The sequence below is a fragment of the Durio zibethinus genome, chromosome 7 (assembly GCF_047325235.1).
Source record: "Durio zibethinus cultivar Kanyao isolate XHJ-2024 chromosome 7, ASM4732523v1, whole genome shotgun sequence".
In the NCBI taxonomy this organism is placed as follows: Eukaryota; Viridiplantae; Streptophyta; class Magnoliopsida; order Malvales; family Malvaceae; genus Durio; species Durio zibethinus.
This window is the reverse complement of record NC_143168.1, coordinates 24,370,612-24,392,180: the sequence shown is the minus strand read 5'-3', so window position 1 is coordinate 24,392,180 and position 21,569 is coordinate 24,370,612. Positions and strand designations below refer to the sequence as shown.

General features: G+C 29.8%; 1 protein-coding gene across 2 annotated transcripts; it reads left to right on the top strand.

Annotated features, from left to right (window-relative positions):
* Positions 1 to 11,267: 11,267 nt before the first annotated feature.
* On the top strand, positions 11,268 to 14,060 carry LOC111277851 (GDSL esterase/lipase LTL1-like). Of its 2 annotated transcripts, XM_089764378.1 has the most exons (6): positions 11,297 to 11,326; positions 11,420 to 11,591; positions 11,693 to 11,820; positions 11,908 to 12,150; positions 12,894 to 13,146; positions 13,665 to 14,060. In XM_089764378.1, the coding sequence occupies exons 1-6, from the start codon at positions 11,318 to 11,320 to the stop codon at positions 13,895 to 13,897; spliced, it is 1,038 nt and encodes a 345-aa protein (XP_089620504.1). In that variant the 5' UTR covers positions 11,297 to 11,317; the 3' UTR covers positions 13,898 to 14,060. The 2 variants fall into 2 exon arrangements, with proteins under 2 accessions (XP_022720014.1, XP_089620504.1); XM_022864279.2 differs by having other exon boundaries at positions 11,268 to 11,591.
* Positions 14,061 to 21,569: the final 7,509 nt, after the last annotated feature.

The following is a 21,569-nucleotide window of genomic DNA, read 5'->3' as shown; positions in this document are numbered from 1 at the left end:
GAACTTATGCAATTACATCTCTCTATCTTTGTGCATACTCTTTAAAACTTTATGTTACCTTTTTTTTCATACTTTGTAGAGATAAATGGTTCGAAACTACATCCGTGACATATCGATATTGTGTAAGAAATGTCCTTATGAGCTCTTATCAGGAATGAATATGAGTTCTATCTAGTTGGATATACCATCTAGTTATAGATCCTATAAGGTTATCCTGAAATACGTGCATCAATAACTTCTTATCACGAGCATGTACTACCATCTTATGATAATACATGGTGATATGGGTCATCGGATATTTTGTGTCATCATATTTTTTAAAATTTGAGACCTTGAATTTAGGCTAAATGATCACATCTGGGATTAAACAAAGGTCAACTGCATTTGTAGAGCTATAAAAATTCATTCTCTCTACGATTCTAAGGCTTTCTTCTAATAATTTTATATTCTTTCGAGCACTGGTATCTTTCACTTTCTTAGATATCTTTATCCTTAGCTTTTCTCTCTCCTTAGGATCATCCAAATCAGAAACTAAGATTGGCTCATGTGATTTTTTCATCATAACGGGATTAACAAAATTTTGAAATTATCTTAGAGTAGGTGTGGATATCATTCCTGGATAAGGATTGGGATATCCACTGGGAGTAAAAATTTGTACTCTAGCTCCTTGAGAAGGTTGGACCAATCATGGCTTAAACCCTAGAGGATAATTGGATCTATCATATCTGACGATTGCTCTTGAAAGCTGAGATTTTTTTTCACCATTTTTTCTTTGTCAAGTTTTCCGAGCATATCCATTATTGTACTGAGATCTTCTTTCAGTTCTTCTTGAGCTTTCTCGATTCTCTCAAATCGACTGGTCTATTCTTGCTCCATGATTCTTGTTTGAGTTTTAGTGTTGTATGAATGACGAGTGAATTGAGTTAAAATTTTTAAAAGACGAGCTATTCTTAAACCTTTTACGATAAAATTTTTTTAGAAAAATTAGAATGTCATGTGTCAAAAATTTTATTTTTTGTTATTTTTTTGAAATAAAACAAGATGATGCATGAATGCAAGTATGAAATATTTGTTCTTAGACAAATTTCAACACTAAAAATTTTCATTGATTCCATACAATTTTGATTATGTAAGATTTATCATCCTAAAATTATATCCATAAAAACATTTGACTTGCTCATAATAGTCATTCACCTCGTCTAAAAAGTTTATTAGATGCAATCTATGTTTGCCTATGGGATTGATTTCTTATCTTAACGCTTCTACCTTTTCAACCATCTCTCATGTCTTACAAACTTAACTGGTTATGTGCTCTATGTATTGTTGCCTCTCTAAACTTTTTACTTTTCATATCATATGAGCATCTTTTTTTGAATCACATATGAAGATCCAATCTTTTTTTCTTCTCTGCCACTCATCTATTATTTCTAAAATATGGTTCTTGTGGTCTTGCAGTTGTAGCTTCATCCCTTAGATCATCCGATAAAATGATTCTTTCTCATTAAGTACTTCAAGTACTTTCTTCTCTCTTTTGTGACTATAGCCTTTAACATTTCCTTTTTCTTTTGACATTTCACTAATTTTACTGAAGTCGTAGTATATAACCCCTTCCAATTCTGGTATTTTTGAAAAATTTTGGTGGCCTCCTCTTGCTTTTCTTGAGCTTTATCTTTTCATTGGTTCATTTTTTCTTGAAACTCATCCACTTTACGTTACTGACTAAGGTAAGACTTAGTGACATTTTCAGTCTTGAATTAGACTCGTAACCTCTTATTTTTCTAGTGAAGATCTTTCAAATCATTATTGGCCACATCTCATTTTTTTATGGCTTTTTTCAATCTATTTTCTTGTATCTCTACTTTATATTTTAATTATCCCACTTTCTCATAAAGTCTTAAATTTTCTCTTCTTATTTCTTTTTTTCAACTTCTAATTCTTTTTTCACAAGCTCAATTTTTTATAATTGCACTTATGTCGAAAGATTAGTCGATTGGTGTGAGCTATCATCAAGAGAGAGTATTATATCTCTAGGCCTCATTGCTTTTCAAATCTGGTAATCATGAGTGACTTTGTCGATGAGAGGCCCTAATCTCATTTTTTATATTTTTTTTCATGCTTGAATCAACTGCTCTGAGGTTCTTGGTGAACTTGGTTCTTCGTAAATGAATTCTACCTGAACCAAGCCATGAGTGACAGGAACAAATTATTTTGCACCAAATTGCTTAAGCACCATCAATAGAGTATAACTCACAACACCCCATAACCCTAACAACGGTATCCATGGCTCGTTTCCTCCACAATACAACAAAAGCATACGAGGCATCCAATGTGCTATCCATTCAATTTTAACATTGATAAGCCTTTGTAAGAAAAGGACCCACTATTTCTTAGTCTTCAATGTTGACTATTGGCTTTTGCAGAACTCTTCAATTGATGTTTTGTTTCGTAGATACGACTTTGAAAATGTACTCTTCCCTCATTTGAAATGACTTCTAACTCACACATATAATAGTGGTGCACATCATATGAACCATATCTTTCCATTTTGTTGATAGAAATTCAATGATCGGATGGTTTCTGCTAGAACTGTTGGTGCAAGATTAATTGCTTGAATTTTAATTTGCTAAAAAAAGTCTACCATAATTATCTCAATGTAACTCAAAATCTTCAAAAAATCACCATGCCATACAATGTTAGAGCAAACATAGCCATGCCTTGGTTATCATTTAAATTCTCTTGAATGAAGTTTTAGATAAAGTCCCAACGGATGCTGAGATATTTATCTTTAGGCTTCACAAAGGAATCAATGGTTTCCACTTTAATCCCCATAAGTTTGGCTAACTTTTTATGATAACTTGATTTTGGTTTTTTAGTAAACATTTTATGTGGATATTGTAGTTCTATTCCAAGCAAAATTGAATACTCTTCAATAGTTAGTATCAAATCGTCCTGATTAAAAGTGAAGCATCTATAGGATAGATCTCAAAATTGTATAGCTACTCTGACCAGCTGTTCATCGATCACTACTGAAATGAGGGATGCAATCTGCCCATACTTCTTACAAAAGCTTTCATTTTTTTTCATTTAACTGACCTCAGATAATGACTAAGTCTTTTAAATCATTCTGTATGAGATCCAAATACATTTTTTCAAGCAACTCAGACACATAACCGATAGGCAAGTAGTCTCCACTCTTTTATTGGGCTTCTTTCAACCAAACATATACTTCATTATATGGCTCACATGAGACACTAACTGAGGATGAGCAAATTTATAGTTCTATGGGATCCATGAAGATTTTTCGAGAGAAAGATGTCTTAGAGTAAATATCTAATGCAAGATTATATGATATGATTAATGCAAAAAAAAAAAAAATCAAAACAAAATTGAGTTAGTGTAAGGATGTGATTTGAAAATAACATTTTTTTTGTATTTTTATATTTTTGAGTTTTTTATTTTGTTTTGTTTTGTTTTGTATTACATACAATTTTTATTCTCAAGTATTTCCTAGAAGAAGGTGGACGAGGCTCTACCTAAGGCTAGTTTTCTAAGTTTATTACATGTTGAATTTGGATTGACACGTGTCTAAAGGTTCTCAAATTATTTCTCACTATTGTCCACGTTGGACTAGTGAGGGACCTTGATCCTCACCCATTACAGGCTACGAACAAAAAATGTTTAATTTACGTGAAAGTATTTCGCTTACTATTACGGAGGTTATCACCTCACGAGGGCATATGTACTCTACTTCCTCCTATAAAGGACGGAGCTCAGGTATAGAGCTCATGCATGAGATGCATTGTGTCATTGTGTATGTAAGTATATCCTAATTTATTGAGAGTAAAATATACAGAAAAATAAAGCATAAGAGGCATAGTAAAAGAAACGTGTGTGAATTTTTTCTTTTTGTTTTCGATTCATTTTTTTTATTGAAAGTGAAAAATAAAAATTTAAGAAAACAATTAGGACTGTTTAAATAAAAATTTAAGCATAACACGTAGTTAATTTTGACCAAACTCTCGAAAACAAATGGCTTTCCCAGCGGAGTCGCCAAACTATTATAACGGTTTTATGTCTGCCCGACGAATTTGAAAATGAAATAAAAAAATGGAGTCGCCACCAATTTTTTTTTGGTTAGGTGCGATTGACCACCTATTAAAACATATCATTTTAATGAAATCTTAAAATTAATTAAAATTTATTAAAATGATAATTTTAAGGTTTGCGTAACAGTCTGGGTTCGAGAGTCGATTACGTGTAGGGAAGGATTAACACCCACATAGCCCCCTTTTAAAACGGTATCAATTAACTACGTGTTATCCTTTGATTTTGATAAAAAAACAGTCCCATTTTTAGTGTTTGAAAAATAATTTTCTTGTTTTTTTATTTATTATTTATTGTTTCATTTTTATGTGAGAAAAATAAATTAAAACCTTTTTTATTGAAATAATTATTAAAATATTCCAGTACGTTGGTAACATTAGAAGAATTTTTTCTCACCTAAAGATTTTTTAGGCATCGCTTCTCGGAATACCTTAGAATCTCATTCTTGGAGGCTCAAATTTACTTTTCGTAAAAAATTATGTCATGCATGCAATACAAAATATTACTATGTTGATGCACACATTTTATTCATTTTTTTTACAAATTTTATTAATTTTTTTATTAATTTTTTATTTTTAATTAAAATTTTGAAGAAAAAGGAATTTTATTATGTTTAATATTTTCTATAAATATTCTAATACACCGATAATATTGAAAAAAAAATCTTCTCACCTAGGGATTTTGTAAAGTATCACTACTTTGAATACTTTTAGAGTCCCATCATTAGATAAAATTTTTTTTCCTTAATAAATTAATTAATTTTTAGTTCTTTATTAACAAAAAAGAAAATTTTATTATATTGAAAACTTTTTATAAATACTCTAATACATTGATAGTATTTAAAAAAAAAATTTTCACCTAAAGATTTTGTGGGCATCACTACTCGGAGTACCTTTGAATCTTATCTTCGGATAAAATTTTTATTTTTTTATTTTTTATTAATTTTGTATTATTTTTATTTAATTATAACATTTTTTACCAATTATTTTATAAGGTTTATTCAAAATTATAAAAAATTTTATTATATTTTCATCATTTACTTTTATTAATTATTATTATAAAATAACAAAAATTTGTTCTGATAAATTTTAACATTTTAACACGCATAAATATTAAGAATAATAATTAAAATAACAAAAATAATATATAAAAAATGTAAAAAAAAATTTTAAAATTTTTTTTACCTGAACCGAATCGGTCAATAGTCCGATCAACGGGCGATTCGGTCTAGCGTCAGTGGTTCGATCTAGTTCAATCTGGCGTCAGCAGTTCGGTTTGATTCGATTCGGTCTGGGTCGGTTCAACTGGACCAGTCAGAGGATGAAGGAAAAACGGGTCGTCGGATCAGATACGAGGACTTCGGTCGAGTTACGGGTTGACGTGTGGATCCTAAGGGCTCAAAATGGCGTTGTTTTGAGCATTATTGAAACGACGTAATTTTGGTTTTGGCACTTTCTATAAAAGTCAAAAAAAAAAATTTCACATTTTCTCTTTTCCCTCTCTCTCTCTACACTCTCAGACCCTCTCTCTCTAGAGCCTGTCGGACGATGGCCGCCCACCTCTACGACCACTGACTGTCGACCGTCGTTCATCGATCGTCGTATCTGACGGTTGAAAAATCCTAAAAAATCTTAAAAAATTCTCCTCGACTCCCTAAACACAAATCTGTGCCTAGTTTTGCTTGAATATCACTGGAACGCCTTAGATCGAACTTCAACGGTTCGGTGAAACCTTTTTTTTTTTTTTTAAACAGTTAGGCTGATTTTTTTTGCAGGAAAGCTTTTGGCATTGGGTTCCTCCATTTTTAGGGAGGACTGTGTTTTTCTGGATTTTTTTTGCTTTTTTATTTTTATTTTTGCAGGGTATCTTTTTGACATAACACTTTTTTTTTTATTCTAAATTTTTTTTTTATCCTCTCCTCCTTTATTGCAGGTAACAAGCTCTATTTATAGAGTTTTCTGATACTCAAATTTCAGATTTTTTGGGATTCAAATCCTAAATTTTCAACTGGTATGATAAACTTTTGGTGGCCGATATTCACGCGTTAGGCAGGGTGTCGACGGCTATCGGTGGTGGTGGCCACTAGTATTTTAGACTTTGGTGATGGTGCATTTAATGCACTCATACCTTAGTCAACTTGAATCGGATAAGGAAAAAGAAGGAAAAAAAAAGAAAAAAAGAAAAAAAAAAAGAAAGAAAGCAAGAAAAAAAAAGGAAAATAGAAAGAAAAATAATAATAATAATAATGATAAAAAAAAATAAAACAATGGTGTTTACAATATTGTTACTATATATATCACTGATTTCAGGTGTCGAGCACTTTCAAAAATTTATGAAGCTTAATCTCATTGATGGGGATTGTTAAACTTAAAACTTCTCCTTTGATGTTATGTGAATAAATTAACCCCTCATTTGAAAAAAAAAACGCATAATATTATTTCTTTTTGTTAAATATAATTTTTAGATAAAATTTGAATATGAAACTTTTTAATTAAAGTTTTATAATCATTGAATTATCCAATTCAAAACAATCTTACCCATAATTTGAGAATACTTAACAAAGAAATTTCACTTGTGTGAGTCAATTTTATATTATCTACATTTGAATCTTAGATCTAAAAGTTTTAGCTTTTGTTTCTTTTATACAAAGAAGGTGATAGTTTGAGATAAAAAAAAGAAATGTTGCAGGTATTAAAATTCAAATTATAAATTTGTTGAATGATAATTTTTAAAAGTGATTGTATGAATCAATTAAATGAAATTTTAGATTATTCTTTACCATCAAGACAATCTTCAATTATATTTTAGCATATACATGCTTCTTGCATAATTTGATATTAGAATTGTTCAAAATTTGCTGCATCACTGAGCAAATCATGGGGCTGTAAGGTTTCATTGATTTTTAAGGCATACTCGTCCAAGTTGGCGGTGTCTGATCATTCGTAAAATCTTCAGGCTTCAGAGGATTTTGCTGTTGAAAAATCTGTGAATATGGAACAAAAAAAAAAACCCTTTTTGAAATGCTGAATGCCAATTATTACATTGACTTATAGGAAAACAAAACTTATGTACTTTTGCCTAAGCAAAAGATAGAAAAGAAATTGACTTATGGAAACTAGTCCTTGATAATCTGATTCATTCCCATTTACTACTAAGAATTGAAGAGCCTGAAAATTTTGGCCCCTCAAATGATATGCTGCAACTAACAGTTAAATTTTATGATCTGCTGGAAATGGCTGTTAATCTTTTGGACGGTTGAATTAATTCACCCATTAAAAATTTGTTGAGGAAGTAGTTGGCCTTACTAAATATTTCACATTCAAAAATCCCCCATGCTTTCACTTTTCAGGTAAATTATTGGTTCTATGGTTGGGATTTGATTTCCCAAAAAGGCATAAGGAAAAGGAAAACTATGGAATTTGGGGATTTTGGTATTGCTTTTATTGGATCCATTCACGTCTCATTACTATAGTTCTAGACTTTCTAACAGTTGAGATTTGGATTTGGGAAATGTAGAGTTTATTGATTATGGTTAAAATAGCAAAAGATAACAAAAAATAGAGGTGAATGACGAGTGTAAAATTCATTATCTTTCCAAATTAATGCAAGCCATATTAAATCATATGTTCCAACTACCCACCTATGATGAAATCCTCTGGATCTATCATTTAAAGCTTTGTCTGTTATGTTTAGCTTTTAAAAAAAGTGGGAGGCTTTGCCTTGTAAACATTTTACCTTCTTCTTCTTCTTATTTTTTACAAAGAATTTTGTTAATGAGTGCACTCCCCAAGGACCTTATAAAAATTAGTTATATAAGTGAAGAATCTCGAAAATAATGTATGTTCATCGGTATGATAAGAGAGAAGACAGGTTTCTTTCCTTATAAACCCTGGGTTACCTTTTGAAACATGAAGAATATTGCAGCTATGGGGTTTAGTTAAAGTCATGGAGATTTTCAGTTCAGAAATGTTTCATTTGATAACAGTTGCATAGTGCCAAAAAGAAGACATTATTGCAAATTATTTCGAACAGCTTTAATTGGTTAGCTATCTAGCAAGCTAATTATGGTTCTGCTGTCTATCATAATATTCATCAGCCACAATATTTCACACTGCTGATCTCTTTCTGACATTTTTTTCTTCCTTGGGTGGGCTGTGGCACTGCTTTTGCTCATGAAAACTACTAATGCCAACATCACTTTCCTCAAAAAATTTATCGGTTCTTTTCTTTCCCTGTTGACAGTTAATATTGTCTTCACCTTTTTTTTTTTGTTGGCCAGCTGCTTGAAACTTTCTGCTGAAATTATTGCCATGTAAGAGGAAATAAAACATATATGTAAATATAAAGAAAAGTTAAAAAAAAAAAATCAAATCATTTACATTGAAAAAAGTACCCGAGGGAATAGTACTAATCCTAACAATAAATGGTCTTTTACACTTCATGGATTCTTAAATTATAAGCCCTACACTGCTCTAATCACAACTATACTAGAGTTATTTACATATATGTATAGAGTGGACCAGTATAATTATATGGTATATTGGACATAGTTAAAAACCCCACACTCCACCACCATATTTATATTGATCACATGGCTTCTTCAACCAGTCATCCACCGGTTGCCATTCTGTATTATGCAGATATTTGTTCCTGAAACCTCAAAAACATCATTTTCTGCTTCACTATAATGAAGTCGCAGGGTTGAAAGCTACAGTTAACAGCTTTATCTATGAATAATTTCTTTTTTTTTTTTAATCCCAATTCTACACTACTTTATCTTTGACCTCACCCGACCCCATTTGCTACAAGAACTTATCTTGATGGGAAAGATGATTATGTCTCGAACTCTGACAACTCTCCAATGCCTTAAGACTCTCACCCCGTTGAGCCAAAGGCTCAGTTATAGAGTAGTGCTTATAATTACATAAGCTATTCACCCTACAACTAGGATATATGCTTTCAAATTTAGGATTATTTGCTTCATTGTTTCTCTTTCAATCAAAATCAAAATTTAGAAGCAAAAGAATTGCAATGCCTTAACAAATTTAACAAACAAATAATTGCAGCAGCTAATACCCATGGCCAATGTGAGAAATTTTACATACATCTATATTATTGGTTGTGCGCAGACGAGAGTATGTGTTTAATATGGACACACTAATCTTATGTAGTGTATTTTTTAAAAAAATTAATTACATATATTTGATACTGAATTGTAATTTAATTTTTGATTTTTGTAATTAAAGTCTAAAAATTTATAATCTGATACATAAAATTTTATTTCTGTCCATTGGTTAGTACACAAGACTAATAGTATTAGTCATATATTAGATGAGGTGTCCAAAAATAATTAATAAAATTATATCATGTGTCTAACAAGACCACATTAATATTAGAGTTATCCATAGGACGACTACTTATTTGGCTTGCTAGTTAGTCTTAAGTAAGATTTTTGAATCTCGAATTAACCCAACCTGTTATTTATTTAATGAATATAAAATATTTAATTGTAATATATATTTTTAAAATTTGCAAATCTACAAAATCGACGGGTTCGGTCAAGTCTTTGGCAAAGGTCTTCAAAGATCAATCAAGTTTGGCCTAACTCAATTCATGGACACTTTTAATTAAAATGTTGCAATCTAATTTATTGGATGTTTTGGATTCTTCATCTATTAGACTAGTCATATTATTCTCTTGTGCAAACTAATACTAGACAAAAGCAAGATTAGAAAATTTTAACCTTTTGGTAGTAATTTGAGGTTTTGACTATATCAAATGTGTAATTAATCTTTTTTTTTAATAGAAAGGATGTCTATCTTTGCAGCACTAATGTATCACTTTAACATATCTGCTGTCTTATACATGATTAAGATATTAATTGCACTGACAAACAAGGGAGGAGGAGAGCTTGAAAATAGTTACTACGTACTCACTTAGCCACCCTAACTTGGTTTATGTTGATCACATGGGCTATTTAATTGTTTTTGTTTAATAATTTCCCTCTTGATCATCAAATTATAGCATCTACATCTCTTTAATATAAGGCATAAGCTCAATCACTATCTCATTAAATGGACTTGAATGATCGATAATTGATGCATGAGAGCCTTGGATGCTTCTTTTATGCAAAAAGTTTGTGTCATGAGAGTGACAAATTTCACTTCAAAACTTAGCCAATTGATAACAAAAATTTCTTGTAGAATGTCTGCTAGCCTGCCAAGTGTATGGCCAAATCTACCCAGTTTTCAAGTCGCACCATATATTGATTTAGTTCAATTTTATGTTAAATTTGTCTAATTAAGCAATTTTTTATATGAATATGATACCTATTATGATTATCTACTGGTAATTTCTTAGTTGGATAATTTTGGTCATACACCTGGCAAGCTAGCTCTATTATCACGTGATTATTACCCCTATCACTCCCCTTTAAAAGGCTTGGTGTGACATTCTCTCTAATCCAATCTTATGACACTCTTGTCACGGAGACTGGTCACTCTGCGTACTCCTCGAGAGGTTTGACATGGATCGAATGGTCCAAAACCTACTCTAATACTACTTGTCATGTGATCATTACCCTCTCCCCTTAAAACCGACTTATCAGGGTGTACAGTGTTAACATTTTTATACCCTAGTAACTCCCCTTTCATGTTTAGTGTGGGATTTGAGTACCCTGCCTACTCCTCTTGGAACACTTGGCGTGACACTATCCCTTGGCTAGTTTCATGGTTGATGGAGTCCTTGGTTACTTGAACATTAAAACCAGAACTTTATTAATTAGTGTTCTAAGAATTTGATTACAATTAAAGTTTTATAATATTATAAATTTAAACATCTTTTGATTTTGCCCAAGTTTAAAATCCATATGATAATGTCCAGGCTCTACCCATTGCCAGCTATACTTTGATTCTTAGCCTATACAACAATATGATAATTGCAAAAGAAAGTTTATAGGCCATCTAGGATGATATGAACAGCTCTTTGTTGAAAAAAAAATACTAACTCTTCATTTACATAGCTGGAACTACTTGTACCTGCATTTGTGTTATGGTAGCTCTTATCTAGCTAACTCCATAGGTGGTAGCACAATGCATTAATATTTGATCAAATGGATACAAAAAAAAAAAAAAAAAACCCTTATATATAGCCAGTGGTGCTATCTATCCTTTCACAGTCGAGGGGGGTTGGGTACACTATAGAAGGAAAGAAAATGTACTTGGTAGGATATCTTAGAACCATTTCACTGGATAATTTGATCAATTTCGTTATGATTTTTGCTCTGCTACTTACATTAGGAATTGTAGCTCCTCAGGCTGAGGCTGCAAGGGCATTTTTCGTGTTCGGAGATTCACTAGTCGATAATGGTAACAACAACTATCTAGCTACTACTGCCCGAGCTGATGCATACCCCTATGGCATTGACTATCCGACTCGTAGAGCTACTGGCAGGTTCTCTAACGGCCTTAACATACCAGATCTTATCAGTAAGTTCTTTCATGTTTTTCGGACTCTTTTTTTTTTTTTTGCAGTAAACCTTGTTCAATTTGCTTTTGCTACATTTTTTTTCTTTACATGTGTTATTCAGGTGAGCAAATTGGTTCTGAACCAACATTGCCATACCTGAGCCCAGAGCTCACAGGACAGAAGCTACTTGTTGGTGCGAACTTTGCTTCTGCTGGAATTGGAATTCTCAATGACACTGGAATTCAATTTGTAAGTCCAAATTCCAAGTGCAATTTCCTTTTAAGCTATGCCTAGTTACCAAATTGTCTTAAAGTACTGCTACATGATGATCTGTAGGTCAATATAATCCGAATTTCCAAGCAACTACAGTACTTCAAGCAATATCAGCAACATGTAAGTGCACTTATTGGACCTCAACAAACTCAACGCCTAGTGAATGAAGCACTCGTTCTCATGACCCTTGGTGGCAATGACTTTGTAAACAACTATTACCTGGTGCCTTTCTCTGCAAGATCTCGCCAATTCGCCCTCCCAGATTATGTTATCTATATAATTTCCGAGTACCGGAAAATTCTAGTGGTAAACTTGCCATTGTCCTTATCACATTTACACACCCTTCATCTTTATTGCAGAATTTAATGTGCATAACTACAAATCTAACTGGGATTGGTCTAGCTAGGAAAAATGCCACAATGTGATCACCAATTAAGAGAGTAAGAAGAAGATATATTTTAATATAATGATTTGGGGACAAGTATCCTTGCTCCTGTTTTTTTGGAACCTACAGAGAGTTCTTCTTTAATTTTTGTGAAGAAGCAGTGGCTGATTTATTGTCATACATCAAGCTTGGTTTGGTTTGTGAAGCCAACAAGCATTGTGATTTTTTTTTCTCTGCTGCTATATTTAAAGCCAACATGCATTTTGATGTTTGAATAGATGATACTTTAACTTTGTCATTAATGTTTTCATAATGAATGCACATGAAAACCCCACTTGGAACCCTGGAGCTTAGCTTGATTGGTTCATATAGTCATCTTTAAGAGGTGGCATCAGTAAGTTTGGAGTTCGAATCTCAGATCCCTTCCCCTATTCCCAGTCTACGATCTTCTATGTATAAAAAACCCTACTTGTCTGCATAAATTCTGAATACTTGAATTCTCTGTAATAAGTAAGCTCAGAGATCAGAAACAAGATTAGTTATTTAATCATGTTTCCAATGTGATTATCGATTGCTGAAGGACAAATAAAAAACAGTGAAGAGGTTTACTTGGGTTAAAATATTGATATGCTACTTGAATTAGTATATACTTTTTGCTTTGCAGAGGCTATATAAGTTGGGGGCACGGAGGGTTTTGGTGACAGGAACTGGACCTTTGGGTTGTGTCCCAGCAGAACTGGCTCAGCACAGCATAGCTGGTGAATGTGCAGTTGAGCTGCAACGAGCAGCAGCCTTGTTCAACCCACAGCTTGTTCAAATGCTAAACGGACTCAACAGTGAGCTTGGATCACATGTTTTCATCGCAGCAAATGCATATGAAATGCACATGGATTGGATCAGTAACCCTCAAGCTTATGGTACGCCTATCCGCATTAGTACACAATTGTTAATGCTAATACTGCTACATATCAATAATGATTTTATCAAACTGTAAAAGCGCGAAACTGTTTTTAATAACATAGAGCCAGGGTGTTCTCTCTGGCCATCTTAATCTATTTAAACCATTGCTTGTAAGCATAACTTTGTTCTTCCAGATCATAAACCTTGCTTTTAAGTACAGATTTCCACACAATATAGGCTTCGTCAATGATTTAACACACTGTTTGATCTGTTGGTAGAATGTTGAATGGTTCAATTCCTGACAGCCGTACCAAAAAAAAAAAAACACTAGTTTAACTCACAATATTTTAAATGTTGGGTAGCTGAAGATGGAATTTGAATACGAGAACTCTGTCGTAAAATGTGACTAGAAAAAATTAACTGTGTCACAACCTTATTAAATTTCACATAAAGCTGTAGTCTAGTATCCAAAAAAATTTAGCGGAAACCTTATTACTAGCACATGCTAATCATCTGCATAATACGTTTGGGACAGGTTTTGTTACATCAAAGGTAGCCTGCTGTGGACAAGGACCTTACAATGGAATCGGACTCTGCACAATAGCATCAAACCTGTGCCCTAACCGAGACATTTACGCCTTCTGGGATCCATTCCATCCATCAGAGAGAGCAAACAGGCTGATTGTGCAACAGATCATGACTGGCTCCAGCAAGTACATGAATCCAATGAACCTTAGCACCATTGTGGAATTAGATTCAAGGGTCTAGCAATCTTACAGTTCACTCATCTATTTTTCTTATTAAACTGGGCTTTTTTTACTTAGTTATATGCCTGGTTAGTGTCATATCAGATGAGAAATTGTTATAATGATATGCGTCAAATTGTATGCAATATCGGTTAATGAGTAAGCATTGGTGAAAGGTCAGATTATTCTTCTTGAATAATAGTTTTGATATATTAATTTATTCTCCATTTTGCTTCGTTTTTTACTCCTTTGTTTAAGACCTGTTTTCTATTTCTTGACGTTAAAATAAATTAAAATTTATTTGGTTGAGTGAGATCATGAGCCCATTTTCATAACACTAGCCCATTTCAAGTTTGGAATTTTGGAGGGAAAATCTGGTTTATTATTTTTTTTATGGGCCAAAATTATTGTCAAAAAAAAAATGCAGAGTTTTCCTATAAGTAGTTAAAGATTTTTCCTACATGGATTAAGATAATGAATTTTTTTTTTCACACACCGCCATTAAAATTATTGAACTCCAGTTAAAAAAATTTCTTAATACATTTTAAACTCTTTCCATATTTATGATAATTATGTTGTCCAAAAATCGAATTATTTGAAATTTGTTGCAAACTATTTATACAAAAAGTTTTTCCTAAAAAAAATTATTCCTAAATTTTTTTAAAAATTTTAACTAGGTTAATTAATTTTCATTACCTTTTAATTAATATAAAAATGTGATTTGATATTATTTTTAAGATCATCATGATAATTCAATTATTGAGATAATCTTATTACTTTAATAATTTTATCACTCGTGATTTGAAATCATCTTATTTATTTAACAATTATTAATCTTTAGGAATTAAAGATTTTTGTGTTTTGTATTACTAAATATTGAATATTACTTTATTTGGAAATACTAAAATAATCATTATTTAATAATTAAATAAGTTAATAATTTTAATGTTATTTATAGATACAAATTTATAAAATATTAATAATATTTTTACATGTTTTGAAAATAGATGTTGACAACGGTAATTTATGATTTAAAGAAGCATTTAATTTCTCATATTGCTAACAGTTGTGTGCCCTATTAATAAAATATTAAAATTTTAATTTTAATAACTAAAATTTAATTTTTGACACGTCAAATACAAAAAAATATAATCCTTCTTATTAAAAGGAAAAGAAAGAAAAAAATCCCTTTTAATCAATGTGAGAAAGTTTGTTGTCATGACCCATATATCCCACATGAATTTTGTAATACATTGAGAAGCTTTCAGTGCATAAATTTGACTTTGATAATTTTCTTCTTTGGCAACTTTAATTAACAAAGGCTTTTAAGTTATAAGTCTTTGTTATACAAGTCATTGTTATGTTACATTGGGGACTCTTTCAAACTCACCATGCCATGTGGACGTAACATCACGCACGTCACCAATTCATCAATTCATGAATAAATTGCATCATCAATTGATGATCTTTTTACGATTTGTTTTTCTTCTGTGATTTAAAAAACTTGATTTTTCATTCACAGAGTTTTTAGATTTTTTCATATATGTTTGCCCGTTAACATGTTATTAGAATATGAATGAAATTTGTTCGTGTTCATATACATTTAGGTGAATGTATCATGATAAAAGGATCCAAACTATAGTAAAAAATTAAAAAAAATGAAAGAAATTAAGCAAGGCTTGGAAGAGTTACTTAGCAATTCTAATTAAGACATTTTATATCATGTTGTTGGTAGGACATTCTAAAATTAAATTATGAAGTGATGCAAATCCACCACGGCAGTTAAGTAAGGTAGCCCCCAATTTTGTTGTATCATTAGCTGTAGCTAATTAATATATATATATATATATATATATATATATTTTTGTATAAAAGAAATCATAGTAAGTGAACAAGTTTCATGTACTAAACTTTAAATCGTAAACATGTTAAAAATAATTATATAAATTAATTAAATTAAATTTTAAGTTCAACTAATTAATTAATTAAATACATGTTTATCCTAACCTCATTTAATTATAATCATTAAAAAACATCACCATTATTTAATCCCAAGTTTACCATAAATTAGTGAGGTAAATAAATTAATTGAAAAAGAAATTGGAAGGTGTCAAAAATTGAACCTTAAGCATTGAAATTAAAAGTTTTATAGTGTGTTTAGTGCATAAAATTATGATAGGACATGATAAAATTATATTATAATTATTATTAGATTAAATAATATTATACTATCTTATTTTTTATATATGCAAAAATTAGGATAAGATTTATTTATTGGTTAAAATTATATTTTTTCAAAATTTTTATAATTTAAATTTTTAATATAATTTTTAAAGGCGTAATAAAACATATAGTTCAATCTCATAAATTAAAAACAATCATTTCTATTTTAGGAGGATTGAATCATTTTATATCAAAAGGATGATTAATTCTTTTTACAATTATATCCATTTCTTTAAATACAAACCAAATAAAATATGAAATAATTGTAGACACCCAATTTAATCCAGGCCTGGATCAATTGGACTTGGTCCAAATGGGTAAAATAGGTCCATTTTTTCTTTTTATTTTTATTAGTATTATTTTTTATTTTTTATTTTTTAAATATATTTATTATTTATCTACTAATATATTTATTTTTATCTATTAACATTTTTTTTATCATTTATCTATTAATATATATATATATGTTTTTCTTTATATTATTTATCTTTTTTTTTTCTTTAATTTTATCTTTTCTTGATAATTTTCGACTAGGATTAGGATTAAAAAATTAGGATGCATTCTGCCGTGAATAAGGGCAATAGAGAATCATAGTTGGATTAAACCATTAAAAACCTAATCAGAAAGAGAATTTGGATTGGTCAGGGATTCTGAGATTGAATCCCTATAAATAGATCCACAGAAAACGAACAGAAAACACACACGGAGAGAGGGATCAGAGGGAAAACACACAGAGAAGAAACAGAAGCTAAAAAAAGGTTCTGGTGCGTCAGAACAACTTTAGGAATTTGTGAGAATTTTTTTTTGAATTTTTGAAATTTTTTTTTTTGGAAAATTTTTGAAATTTTTTCAGAATCTGATGAAATTTTTTGACGATATTCAAGTTTTTCGACAAGATTCCGGCCAACTTTGAACTTTTCAACAAGTTATCCACTTTTCGACATAACTTTTCAGAAACCGACCAATTTTTCGGTGACTTTCCGACAAGAAACCCAGATTTCGACTAGAATTTTCAGAATCTAGTTAAATATCAACCGATGTTCTTGAAGGGGTAGAGAGAGAGGGAGAGAAAAAGAGAAGTAGAGAGAGAGGGAAGAAGAGGGTTTTGCTGGGAAAGGCTGAAATTAGCTTTTTATAGCTTTCCAAAACGACGTCGTTTTGAGCTTAAGAAAATCTCATGATCCGCGCGTTTTGAAATCAGACGACCCGACCCGAGTGCCAACCTGCGACTAACCTGCGTTGACCCAACCCCTGGAGCCGAGCCAAGCCGAGCTGAGCCGACGTCCTCGAGTCACGTCTTCGAGCCGCCCTTTCTATCTTGAGTCAAGCCGTTTCTCAGTCGAGCTGAGCCGTTCAAAAAGTTTTTTTTTTCTTTTTATTTATTTATTTATTTATTATTATTATTATTATTATTATTATTATTATCATTATCATTATTATTATTATTTATTGATTAGATTAGAATTATATAGTATTTCTTATTTATTTTTATTTTTATTTTTATCTTTAATTTTATTTTTTTTTGAATTTCTTTAAATAAAATTCCAAAAAAAAATATTTTTGAGGAAAAGTTGAAAATATCAATTTTATTCGAAATTAAAGTCTCAGGAAAATATTTTCGAGGAAAAGTTGAAAATATCAATTTTTCTTGTACAAAAGCAATGAGTTTTTGAAGAGAAAAGGATTTATACCTAAAGTTGAATAAATTTTTTTCTTTTTTTCGTTTTATTTCTTTTTCTTTTTGTTTCTTGAATTTTCTTTAATGATAAATAATTCGACGATAAAGCCTCTGCAAGTGAAACAGTAGTCTCCTTGCATACTCTTGAGGTGAGAAAATTTGTTCAATTTTTTGCTAAAAGTATTAGAGTCAATTGAGAATAATTTTTAATAATTAATCATTTGGTAAATTTTTAAGGCTTATTGGATAATATAAAATTAAGATGGTACCATATTTCGATGGGCGTTGTGAGTGTGCTATAATCTTTCTCACATGCAACCGTACTCCCGAAACCTGTTCTGGTTAGTAGACCTGAACCTATTATTTTAGAGACCCTTAGGCTTAGGTATTCCTTAAAAGGATAGATTCTTTAAGTAATCAATCGCACATAGATAAAAAAGATTGGTGGCGACTCCTAAAAAAAATGTCTAACGATAGGTCTTCGGATCTAGACGTTATGACAATAATTATCATTTTATTTTATCCATAATTTTATGCATAAAATATGATCTTAAACTTTACTAATAATTCTTGTAAAAAAATTTTAAAAATGCTCAAAATATGCCAAACAAAAATAGAATAAGCAACTTCATTAAACTAAACAGAAAAAGTGGCTGCAAGCAAGCAATAGGTACGAAGCAATAATAAAGCTTCGAATTAAAAAAATAAAGCTTCGAATTAAAAAAGCCAAAAAAAAAAATTATAAGAACATTCAAAGGAAATACCCCACTTAGAGAAAAAAAATTGCCCCCCACCCCCCCCCCCCCTTTTTTTTTTTTGATAAGCTCTAACAAGGATCTTTAAGTCAAGATTTTAACACTTCAAACATTAATAAGGCCAATCAAAATTCCTTAAATATAGATTGCCAATTATTGTTTCTTTCTTTCATAGCTTTCACTTAAAGACGTTTCCCTTTAATTATTTTTCAAAGGATTTTTGACTATATTTTTTTATATTTAAAATTGTCAAAAAATTAATCTCTAGAACAATTTACATGATATAACATTAATTTTCCATCCATGTACCCTTGGAGAGCCTAGGCTTCCTTTATCAAGCTAATCTATTCAATTATAAATTATACACTTTAACCTTTTTTTCCTAAAAAAAAAAAAAAAATTGTTTCTTTCACTACAAATATGGATCAAATTAAGATAAGCTTGTTTATAAAAGTTGTATACACGAAAATAAAAAGTTAATTTATGAGTGCACATGTGCATGTGTATGTTTGTTTCTTCAATACAAATAATCAATTTAGTGTCATACTCAATGGATTTAAGACTTATATGATAAAAATGTTTTGCATTATGAAATAAATAATAATTGTAGTTGTAGGAGTGTCAATATGGTTCAATGGATGAGTAGGGACAAGATTTGCATGATTTTCTAGAATTTAAGAGCCTGAAAAGCAGGTTGAGGTGTAATAATAAATAGTAGCTTAAATTAGTATGAAAACTTTGGTGACAGTAGTTAGTTGACCTATTTTTCCAGCTAAGTATTGGCTTGGATATTTTTCTAGATTTTTTTTTCATTTTAATTTGAGTTAGTAGTTAGTATTTTTTTTTAATTAAAGCCTTAGACATCTTTTAATTTTATATGTTTATATGCCTCTTTATTTAGCACATTTTTTAACTTTAGGTGGTCCAACAATCTTTATAATTAGAACTACAATTTTTATGCTCATTTTCAACAATTATAAACACATTATTTTTATATGTATATTACACTATTGGAGCTATAATAATAATAATAATAATAATAATAATAATAATAATTATTATTATTATTATTATTATTATTATTATTATTATTATTGGTAATAAAGGATCTATCAAAAGCAACTTTGATTGATCAAAGTTTGTAAGTGCTGAGTCTGTGATGCTATGTTTAGCATTCAAAGTCTATTTCTTGCCTTTTCCTCTTGTTTATGAAATAATTGACTCTTAAAATTATAGTATTAATTAATGTATTCTTGACTAATCAATTGATAAATAATTTTACTTTTGATTAATCACAAATTAATTTAAAATGAAGGTTTTGTTTGATTTGGTGCTTTTATTTTTGTTTTTTGTTATTCAGTTTATTTTGTATTTTATTATTTAATAAAATAAAAAGTAAAAACACCAATCAAACTGAAATTTATTAAAATTTTATGATAATTATTGAATAATTACTAATCTAGATGAGATTGAGATTATGATTCAATGATTAGTGTATTGGTTGATTATATCTCATAAAATAATATATATATATATATATATATATGAACATTATGAGATGCTGGATTCAAGGCTTCATTTCATTAAATAAAATTGTAGTACGTTACAAGTCTCAACCTAAAATTATGATAATTACATTTTTTTAAAAAAGCCCTTATCTTTTTTCAAACATTGATTTGGTCTATTCGAATGAGTGATGAAATTAATTTTGGTAATATTGAAAACAACGATGGATATAGAATTAGTTATTATAGTTGTGAAATTAATTACTATAATAATAAGATTAAAATTAGTAAAGAGATATGCATTTGAATATAAAAACAATAATGACAATGAGATAAATTGTATTGAGATAAAAAAATGACTATTAAAGATATTGGATTAAAATATATGTGTAATAAAAATATTTAATTATTTAATATTTATAAAATTAATAAATAATAAAAAGTTATGAAATTATTTTATCTCTATACTATACCTCAAGATTAATTATTTAAAATTTTTTGAATAAAAAAAAAGAAAAAAAAAGTGGTCCCTAAATTGTATTCCAAGAACTAAAAAATGCAAAAAATAAGGATAAATTTAAAAATTAAAGCTATGATTAAAAAAAAAAAAAAGGATCTACTGAACCTAACAGGTCCAATGACAAACTATGAATGTGGTACGATAAATTAGTTACACGTGTCTCATTGAAATAACATTTGGATACAATTGTTGATTTTTTGAGTGTTAATTGTATCTCACCGGTACATCCAAATGGGAACTTTGCTATGATTTGCTTTGATTAAGACAATTGATCACTAATTTCATTTTTTTTTCAAATTTTTTTCCTAACTTTTTTTTTTTTTTGTAATTTAGAAATAACTGAAAGTTGTATGTAAGCCACAAACAATTTAAAAAGTCTTGATCTAATCCCATTTCAGTTTTCCTATGAGTTTCCATTTATACTGATCACATGGAAACTTCATCAAGGGCTTTCTATATATATCTTTTCATCCCTTCGATAAATAACCTTGTAGAAAATTAATCTCCTTTTATTACCAACAAAAAAAAGGGTCAATTTGTTGAATTAAATCTACCTAAATATATCAAATCTCAATTAAGATTCGAATCCAAACTTTATATATATATATATGCATAAAATAAATCTTTGTAGTTAATAAAAATTGAATTCTGAATCTAATAAATGTTATTTTTGAAAAACAATTATATAACGAATTAAATTTTATAAATGATATCTAATAATTTTAAATTTTAATATTTATAATTTTTTAATTATTAAATTATGACATCTTTGTAAAAAAAATGTAATTAGATATTTCAATATCTCTATAAGCCAAATGTCAAGAAAGAAGGAGCAGTATTATTTTTGCATAAAAACCGACAATGCCAATTTGAAGAAAACCCAACAAACAAGACAGGTCCACAACAATTAAAACCGACAATGGCAGTCATGTTGTTTTTTTTTTTTTTTTTTTCTTGGGGGGGGGGGGTTTCCAAAATCCCAAAAGCTGTTGATGTACCTTGTGGGTGAATAT